This window comes from Eleutherodactylus coqui, chromosome 5 (genome assembly GCF_035609145.1).
Source record: "Eleutherodactylus coqui strain aEleCoq1 chromosome 5, aEleCoq1.hap1, whole genome shotgun sequence".
Taxonomy (NCBI): Eukaryota; Metazoa; Chordata; class Amphibia; order Anura; family Eleutherodactylidae; genus Eleutherodactylus; species Eleutherodactylus coqui.
In genome coordinates this window covers 216,939,468-216,949,952 of record NC_089841.1, presented here as the reverse complement: position 1 = coordinate 216,949,952, position 10,485 = coordinate 216,939,468, and the positions used below count along the sequence as shown (strand labels likewise).

The following is a 10,485-nucleotide window of genomic DNA, read 5'->3' as shown; positions in this document are numbered from 1 at the left end:
AGATAGATAGATAGATAGATAGATAGATAGATAGATAGAACAAATGAAAAAGCTGCTTGTGCTTGTCTTCATACATACTTCATTTTTAGATCAGGCGTTAAAATATTTTCGATTTTAGGGAACAATTACAAATTATACAAATATAGTATTACTTTATGTCAACCATCTCTAGGTGTATGTAGTATTCGCTTTACCTTGTGTATGACAGTTACATTCTGATGCCCCTGTGTATGAATGTTCTAGCTAAATAACAGGACAGTGCTGTATTCAGTGCTGCGATACACATGTACACGCTATATAAAATGAGTAAATAATATAAATGACAGTGGAATCAACAATCAATTCCTCACTTTTTCTAAATATGTTCCACAACTTGCATTCTTTGCTATGTCCCCAAGTGCAACCGTATGTGCAACTATCCATAGTCCATAGAAAACTGCCCTAGGAGTCTCCGCCAGAGATAAAAAAATACAGTGCAAATCAAGGTACCTTAGGTTAATTAAGATAATAATGTAATGTGTTTAATAGCCCGTAGTATGGCAACAGTACCTGAACTGCACCTAAAATGTGACCCATATTAAGATGTATGGAAACAGCTTTAGGCTGGCTTCACACGGACGTATTTGTGTGCGCAAAATTTGTGCCTGCAATACACGCAGAATAGAACCCATTGATTTCAATGGCTTCGTTCACATATCCAGATTTTGCGTTCATTTCGTGAAACACTGCGTAATAGAGCAGGAAAAAGAACCCATCTGAAACTGATTAGGCATTTCAATCGGTGCGTTTGTTTGCCGAGCACAAATGAACATGCCTTGTGGGCAGAAAAAGTACAGTAAAATACGCCGATACGTGTGGCAAAAAGCCTCGCTCAGTGCGCAAATATGATGCGCTGAGGCTGTGCAATTGCGCTTACGCTCTTGTGAAGCCAGCCTTCATGTGACCTTCCAGCCCGGATATGTAAGTCAGTACATTTGGTGGATGATTATCTGCTATTTGTTTTTTTTACCTAAGAGGTAAAGTTTGTGCTTTTGCAATTTTTGTGCAATGCGATTTTAACATTAGAAAGCCCCATTAAAGAAACGCAGTGATATTGCAGCGCAGGTAAAAGCCCAAAAGCAGCCACGTAACAAGGTCTGAGGAACAATCAATAGCAGGTAATCAGCCTTCGTAGGTACGGACTTACATATCCATTTTGAGCTCCTGAGTGGAGCTCCCCTTTTAACATATTAAAGGGGTTGTGTGGTTTCAACTTAAAAATATATAACGACTGGGCAGGATTTAAAATAAAATATAACACATACTCACCTGCCTTTGGTCCTCTGGGGCACAGCTAACCCAACCCTGCTGCATTGTTCCCGTCCTCTGCCACCGGAAATCAGGTGACTGCTGCAGCCAATCAGAGTCCACAGCGAAGACTTGGCATCATGGTACCCAGGATGTGAGCGCTGAAGACTGGGATTCCGTAGGTGACTCTGTGGCCTCTAATTGGCCACCGCTGTCACCTGACTTCTGATGACAGAGGACAGGGAAGGAGCACTGGGAGCCAATTAATGGTCATTTTTTTATTTGAACTCATGCCCAGCCGATATATATCTTTAGGTTGAAACCACACAACCGGTGTAAGGATTTGTGCATATGTAAAAGCACTGTGGCTTGCATAGCCATCCCGAAGACCCGGAGAATCTGAGACAGACACATTTTGCATAGCATGTTCAGTTTGGATTTTGGCTCACATTGGCATTCTGTTACATTGTATATTCCACTTTTGTTTTTTATTCTTAGCTGTTTTTTCTTTTTTTAACAAAGCATATCAAAGAAACCTAAAAATGAATGTTAATGCAGCCAGAAACGTACACCCAGCAGCGGCATGAAGCAATATCCACTAGCAATTCCTTCATATAATATTGCAAGAACTGCATTGCACCAAATCTATGAATATGTTCACTTGAAATTTTCATTATCCCAGGAATTAATAGAAAAATCACACAGAAATATCCTAAAATCACATTCTTCAAAAACCATGTTACATAGAGTATCCATCATTATTTGTGTTATGTTATGCAATTATACTAACAACTCCAAAAAATGTCAACAGCCACAGCTAAATATTTACCCAACCATTTGAACAACTCTGTGTGTGATGAGAATTGTAATTACTGCAACTTCCCTTTTGTCAGGGACATATATTAACCCTTTCCAATCCAATTTGTATCCTGGTTTTCCTAGGGGGCTTACTCTTTTTCCGCCGTTATACAACGGCGCTATCTGCTGGCTAAAGCCAGTACTGCATGAGGTGACACGCTGGATAGGCTCCGACAGCAGAGAGGCTGGCAATATAAAGTAAGAGAGCCTCCGACGGATGTCTTCCAACATCGGAGCTGTACAGCCTTAAATCATAATGTCTTCAGACGTCAGACAGTGGATTAGAAAGGGTTAAAGCTCCTTGGACCCAATGCAAAATCCATAAAAGGATCCATGCGCCATTTCTAACATTGTTGCCTTCTCACATAACAGAGGGGCCTTTGGGCTCCCCAGAAACCAGAGTCTGAGTGCTACTCCTACCTCTGTACCCCTGTAGTTATGCCCATTCCTCTGATTATAAAACATTACAATAAATGCTCTCCACATGCTTCTGTGGATTTTGCCCCGATTCTTCAGTTTCTTTGCACATTTCAAAATTAATTGGCTTCCTATAAAGTTTGAGATAGTGAACTTAATGTTGTAAGCCCCTCTGCGGACAGGGAGTGATGTGCATAGTGACTGTCTCTGTACAATGCTGCAGAATATGGTTGTTCTTTATAAACAAAAGAAAATAAATGATAGTTGGTATATTTTTTTCTGTTACTATATCGATGTAATTTTTAAAAAAAATTTTGAATAAATTAGTAAATATCATATAACCATAAAAATAAATATCTAACCATTGTATTTTATTATTTCTAGAAATTTTAGTTTTATATTCAAGTATTTTACAATTCACATATGCAGATCAAATTTTTACATTTAAATATTGTCATTTGTACAAGAGAGTAGCATCATGCAAGTATATATATTCTGTACATTTCCTCAAAGGACTATGCACATTTCATGGACTTTTGGAAAGTCTTCATTATGAAGGAATTCTGGTGGCTTACAGCAGCTAATCCAGTAGCCACTGTTGTCTACTGACTGGAACGTTGTGCAGTGCTTGATGGCATCTTCAGGATCGATTCAACAGAAAATGGTAGAGGGTCATTGACAGAAAGTTTGGTCCCTGTGTCTTTCCCTAAGAGAAAGTCCTTGTTGTACCTATCAATAGTTAATTTGTATTTCTGGTTTTCCTTAGAAGTACATTCTCTCAATTTCTTAGTGGGTTCTTCATAGGGGTCTTTGATACATGGAGTTTTGAGCTCAGACAATGACTTCTCAAGATGTGCTTGTTGAAATAATGAGTGGAAAGGACTATACTTTAAAGACAAAGGCTGTTTGACGGATTCCTTGCTGATCTTGTTTATTAAGCTCTCTGGTGGAGACAAGTGGTCCTTGTTAGAGAGCTGTGAAAAGTTCCTTTTTGGAGGTGAAAATGCAGACCTTTCTCCACTGTCCTGTGGAATTGGGTGAGGGTGAATCATTTGCGTTTCCATTTTTGGAGGTACCAGATCTTGTTCAGGAGGCTGGCATTCTATTACTGGGCTGGATTTTGAGTCCCAGTTTGACCCAGGTTTTAGTGCTTGCATGGCTGTTGCATTTAATAGGTATTGTTGATATAGAAGAGCATCAGTTATTGGACCATTCTTGGGCCAAACCAAGAATCTGGAAGGGACAGGGTATTGTCTGTATGTTGTGGCCACACTGACATTAGAAGAAATCAGTTCCACATTTCCTGACCCTGAATACTGCATGGTAAGATCAAGGCAAGTGGGCAAGAAATTGCAGAATTCTTTGTTTGGATTATCAACCTGTGAGCTCCCATAAGCAGTTTTGTACGAGTTGTACTCTGCAGCATGCACCATGCGACTGGGTATGAAAAGGTTAGAAGCCTGAGAAGCCTCCAGCATCTCCCTCTCTTTGTATTCCCTCTCTAACATAATGTTCTCCAGTTCCTTATCAGCAAAAGCCCGTCTCTTCCTCATCCTGTCACTCACAGGAGCTGGCAGTGGGGAGTTGGGCCCCATATAAGAATCTGCTGGCAGCGGTCGATAACCTGAAATCACAAGTTATTTTTTTAGTTTAGCTGTTTGAATGCCAATAAAAAGCAGATTTCATAACATTTACAAAAAAAGATTGATTTATATCCTCAAATACTCCACAATAAGATTTTAAACAGAAAACAAACTTCCTCTATCCACTGGCCAACACTGTACAAACACATGACTATACTGCATTCAGACTAAAGTGGTTACTCTGTCCATAGACATGTGATTTTTCACAAAATATTAAAGTCTATGAGAAACAATCTATTACGTCACCGAAATGAGTGAATGTGGTTTCTCGTTTACGTATCGCAATTGTGCAATCATGACACATACTAGCAATTGTGGCCTGAGAGTGGTCTTGTCAGGAACCCTTTCCAATCACTACTGCCATAAAAGACTTAATCTGAGTCGATACATTGTATTTGAAGAGCACTTTTTGCTTGAATTTCTTATTTTAAAACTAAGGAGCTGTGGGCTATTGGGCATTAGTTTCCCTTGCACATCATCAGATAATACTGAGAATGATAATTCAATGACTTAGACTGAACTTTCTGCTTATGAATTTGTATACAGGATCAAGCCTGTACAAACAATGGTCACTTTGAGATGATGTGTACCTTCATTCATGTGACACTCAGTTAATTTAAACTGTTTCATGATACTAGAAAAAATCCACTACGCCCTTCAGTTTTATATATCTTAGTTAGATCTTCTATATTGTAGGTCATATATTCTTTCAAATGTAGGATCCAATGTTACATGGATCACAGAACATACTATAGCTAAGGAGCGGGCCACCCACACTGTGTTTATGTAAACATCTGTGACATTACAATGCCAAGAAATAGGGCTATACCTAGAAATGATGGCATGTACTGTATTTCCTAGAGGCAGATCACAATGTACAAAGTGTAACAGATGAGAGAGGAGATTCGAACTAGGAGAGAAAGAAAAAAAGACAGACAGTTAAGACTGAGAAGAGGAAAAGCAGCACAAAGGAATGATGTATGGAAATGGAGAAAACACAGTAGGCGTCATGTATCAAAGCACTGCTGGTTTACAGAAAACTGTTGGCATTTATGGGACATTTCATACATGTGAAGAGAAGGTGGAGTGCTGTGGAGCTGGCAGAGTAAGTCTGGATTGCTGAAAATGTATTAGGGCTCCTTTTACATGGCAAGATAAATTGGAACGTGCGTGCCACCAGCGATGAAATAGCAATCGTACATTATTTGCTTGCTGTGCATTTACACTGAACAATAATTGGGTAGTTTCAATCATTCATTTGAACATAACCACACCTCTAGTCAACCCTTCTGCCACCGCTTTCTATTCAGCAAATCATTACCCCACCTGTTTACACGAAAGGATTTGCAGCAGACAAACAATGACTTTGTATGAAAGTTTCAATAAGCAAGAACCTAACAATTTATCGCTGATCATTCGCTCGCTGCACACATTTGCACCTAACGATTGGTGTGCAAATCACTCCATCTAACGATTTTTCGTACAATAATCCTGCCAGTAAAAGGGCTCTTACTCTTGTTTACCTCACAATTGCCATACAGGAAAAATACATGTGTTGTAGCATTTCCTATGTCTATCAATTGTTCCTTCCAAAAGTGCATAGTGATGAAAATAAATGACACTACTTAATAAAGAACCATTCTTGCATGCCATTTTTATCATGGAATTCTAATACATTCTGCACACAAAAAAAGCATTCAACACAACACATGGAAGTGGGAGACGTCAACCGAACATCACTTTGCTTCGGAGAATAAGGGATTCTACTACTTATCATTTTTATGCAAAATTCTGCATTATTTGGTTGTAAATCCCTGCAGTCTGTATGACAGTGCAGCACATTCAACAGATATATTTGCATGTAAAATGTAATGCAAAACTGCTCTGCATAAGGACCAAATGTAGAAAAGCTTATTATATTGTCCTAGAAATTCAGTGAAGTAATTAGGTCAACTATACAATGTAACATTCTCTCTCAAAACTGATACATTGGAGATAGAACTCAATACAAAGCTGAAATAGATAGATAGATATGAGATAGATATGAGATAGATAGATAGATAGATAGATAGATAGATAGATAGATAGATAGATAGATAGATAGGAGATAGATAGATATGAGATAGATAGATAGATAGATAGATAGATAGATAGATAGATAGATAGATAGATAGATAGATAGATAGATAGATATTGATTTTATATTACATGTTCCATGAGCTTTTTGTAAAAATATAGAGTTTCTTAATTACTTTTAACTTCTATCTGTTATATATAATCATATTTTACATATACCATAATATGCTAGTATATTTTTCATATTTGTGTATACATTTAAGTGCAATCCTCTTTGGCTTTCTATGCAATTTATGGGTACAGAAGAGGCTAATAGGGGAAAAAAGCATTCAACAACAGTACATCAGTGTCCTGGATTGTAATCACACACACATGCATGTAACAGAATTGTACTGTTGCCAAATAAAAAAACACTCAAATGAAAAAATAATTTCCAAGATTCTTATTGGCATGATTTTTCAATGAATTTAGAGGTGCATATAACAGAATATTACCTTCTAATATGCTCTTGGCTAGCAGGCTGGGGGTCCTAATATGTCGCTGATAAACAGTTTTCCTCTCTGTTACAGTCGGCTTGCCTGTCAAGCCTTTCTTATCCTGAATACAAGAACATATATTGTCATGCTTAGGATTGAAAATATATTAACAGACAACAAGCAATGTAATATATGGTATCGTACATAACAGCTAAACAGCATACACTATGCCGTTCATACACTATACACAACACACATCATATGCACAGGAAGACTCAGGAAAATAGTGACAGTTGTGACAATATTGTCGATGGCCTCATTGAGGTCAGATGGATGTGGAGTGTGTTGTGGTGTAAACCTGCTGTCTCCAGTGTACAGGAAACAAGAACTCAGTGACTCCTGCTAACACAATAAAAAGCGCAAGTGCCGATTTATGAGTTTCTACACTAAATACTCCCCCTCCATATAGTGTTTAGAGGGAAAACACTGCGCTGCCCTGCTGCACACATAACAAGAACATATCAGGCACCTGTGCCCTCAGCCATGTGTCTGCACTGCCTACTAGTACCCACCTATAACTGTGTGCTTCCATGTACTGCCCATCACATCTACCTGTGCCAGAAGCCCTATACTCCACTGCCAGTTATCACCTATAACAGTGTACTGACCATCATGCCTACCTGTACCCTCAGCCCTATGTCTGCACTGCCTACCAGTACCCACCTATAATAGTGTGCTGCCATTTACTGCCCATCATACCTGCCTATTACAGCAGCTCTACACTCCACTGCCAGTTATAAGCTATGACAGTGAGCTTCCATGCACTGCCCATCATACCTATCTGTGCCATCAGCTTTACTCTCGATTGCTAGTACCCACCTATAACAGTGTGCTACCAGCACCTCTATACTCCACTGCCAGTTATCACCTATATTTGCCGGCAGTTACGATATAATGAAGTAGGTACCGGTATTTTTAGCTACTCAGTACATACCAGGAACATGCCTGTTAACCTGTCTCCACTACCATGTTTTTTGTATAGATGCCTGTGCCCTCAGTTGTCAGCCTGCACTGCTAGGCACTACACAGAATAGAGTATTATCCGGATCTCATCATTATAGATGCATATCATATGTCTGTGTCCATATCCACCTGCCTCCTGTGCCAGTCACACATTAGAATGCTGCTTATAGTCACTAGTATATTTTATCTTCCTCACCCGCAGGTAATATTTGTATATACATGACCTATACATGTGGCTATTCTCTATATATTCCGTCCTCAGAATATACTTGTACATTTTACAGCTTCCTTCTAAGCTAAATTTTATTTGCTCTTGTGTTACAAACAACCGCGACCAATAGGACGCCCCCTGTGGTGACAATGTGCAGAGGGCATCAGGCCACTCCGTTTTTCAGCTTTGTCGCATTCTGCATTGTAAACGGTCTTCGGTTATTATTCTTTTAGTTGCTATTTCACTACTTTCTACAAATATGAGCCAGGATTTGCAGACAATTGTATACAATGTCATCCGGTCCCGACCATTAATTCACCCCTGTCATAGTAATGACACAACTCTATGACAGCACTAACTGAAGGGACCGAGTACAGGCTTCTGCTTTTAACCAGTTATCTGCCGCACAGTGGACACAGACTATTGATAACACCTATATGTAAGCAGGATCAGATGTCTGGCTTGGACTTTGTATGTGAGGTGGACTATGTCATATCATGATGCAGGGTATATAATAAGTATGTACTCACTTCAGTGGCCTGCTGCCTCCTTAGGGCCACCTGTGCCGCCATCACCCTCTGCCTCTCCACCACCAGCAGACAGTTGGCACACTGACAGTCCCTCCAACGACAAAAGCGTTTGTGGCCCTTCAGACAGGACACGACCCCGTGATTCCTGCAGCGGGCACACTTGGGGGTCCTACTCAGCTTCCTCTGTTCTCCGCCCTTGTCCGCAGTCTTGTGCTGGAGCTGCTGCGGTGTATGCGCCGCTCCGTCCCCGTCCTGCTCTTCGTCCTCCTCGTCCTCCACTTCTGCCTCTCCTGTCCTGTGAGGCTCCGGGTGGCGGCTGTCCTCCTCCAGCTCCACACTCTCCACGTCTATCTCCGAGTCCCCGGCCAGGGAGGAAGAGTATGAGGAGTGCGGGGAGGAGGACGACGAAGAAGGGACAGATACCGCTTGCATCTCGTACATTGCAGGATCCTCTCTCCCAGGCTGTCCTCTTAGCTGTGGGTACACAAGAAGGCAGAATATAATATATAGTCAGATAGAGGATATATGGAGTATATATACAAAGATAGATAGATACATAGATGTTGGATAGATAGATAGATAGATAGATAGATAGATAGATAGATAGATAGATAGATAGATAGATAGATAGATAGATAGATAGATAGATAGATAGATAGATAGATGGATAATCTATGTCTATCTAATATCTATCTATCTATCTCATATCTATCAATCTCATATCTATCAATCTCATATCTATCAATCTCATATCTATCAATCTCATATCTATCTGTCTACGAAAACAAGGTCATTATCTACTGTTAAGAGCTTCTGAAAGGTTTGGATAATTAGATATATTAATTATTATTGCATAATTGTATCCTATATGTACTGCATACAATACTGTATATAGATGTGTAATTCACATGACATGACATATGTACAGAATAATGATCTCCATCCTTAATATTACTAATTTCGTTTACAGGACATTCAGATATTATGAAATTCTGAAAAGAAATCAAATAATTCATAGTTGTAAATTAACAAATGGTCCTGTCTGTAGAGTTGTACAGCGAAGGTGTGAGAGCCGGAGGATAATGGAGAGTTATTTATTCATCTCTTACTATATTGATTTAGTATTATAATAACCGGAAACTATTAATGTCAGAAAGACATCTCCATAACCATCTGCAGCACATTACTAGTAATTACCCAGATAGGTCTTATAATCACAGACATGGCAACCACCACTCCGGGGGAATGTTAGATTACTTTAGGAAAGCTGTTACAACGAAGATAGTTACAAAGTCACAATATTTACACCACTTGTACCATTATGTCTCCGTTCCAAATCTATGCAGATACACTCCACTGTAGCGATTGTAATATATATATATATATATATATATATATATATATATATATATATATATATATATATATATATATATATATATATATATATATATATATATGGGTAGATATGTTTTCCTATAGTGATATAGTGATGGGGTGGCTGCAGTGAGTGGAGTTGCTGCAGCTCCTATGTGGGAGACCACTGATACTATTAGCAGATGTTCTGCACGCTGCTGGGGGTTCTTGGAAATTCTATGGAGATAAAGCAGTTTTCAGGGGGGCACAGACAGTGATCGATAAAAGACCTCTACAGTCAGCCTACTCTGGCTGATAACAGAAAACAATAGAGTTCCCCCTGTATAGGGAATGGAGAGAAGATGGTTCTTACAACTTACCAGTACAGAGTGCACAGCATCCACCCTTGATGAGCTCAGGTCAGGGCAGTAATCCTCCGGTGCGGTAAGTCCACAGCGTGCAGTTACATCCAGGGGGTCAGTAAGACATGACAGTGACACAACGGCCGGTAATTGGGAGCGCAGAGCTGCCGCCGCTTTATAATAGCTCGCCGGCCGCACAGCACACTCAGCCTAGTGCAGTCCTCACTCACAGTCCCCGCAGCTCTC

General features: G+C 39.7%; 1 protein-coding gene across 3 annotated transcripts in view; it reads right to left on the bottom strand.

The window, feature by feature from the left end:
• Positions 1-2,912: 2,912 nt before the first annotated feature.
• Positions 2,913-10,485, bottom strand: part of DMRT2 (doublesex and mab-3 related transcription factor 2) — a 9,552-nt gene continuing 1,979 nt past the window's right edge. Inside the window, exons 1-4 of one of the 3 annotated variants that reach the window (XM_066604212.1) lie at positions 10,258-10,485; positions 8,522-8,995; positions 6,776-6,878; positions 2,913-4,186 (exon numbers count right to left, since the gene is read on the bottom strand). The exon at positions 10,258-10,485 is cut by the window's right edge and continues 477 nt beyond it. In XM_066604212.1, coding sequence (XP_066460309.1) covers positions 3,165-4,186; positions 6,776-6,878; positions 8,522-8,962 — 1,566 coding nt within the window. In that variant the 5' untranslated portion in view covers positions 8,963-8,995; positions 10,258-10,485 and the 3' untranslated portion in view covers positions 2,913-3,164. Of the gene's footprint in view, positions 4,187-5,034; positions 5,727-6,775; positions 6,879-8,521; positions 8,996-10,257 lie in introns of those variants that run through there. The other 2 variants (XM_066604213.1, XM_066604214.1) reach the window with 2 other exon arrangements.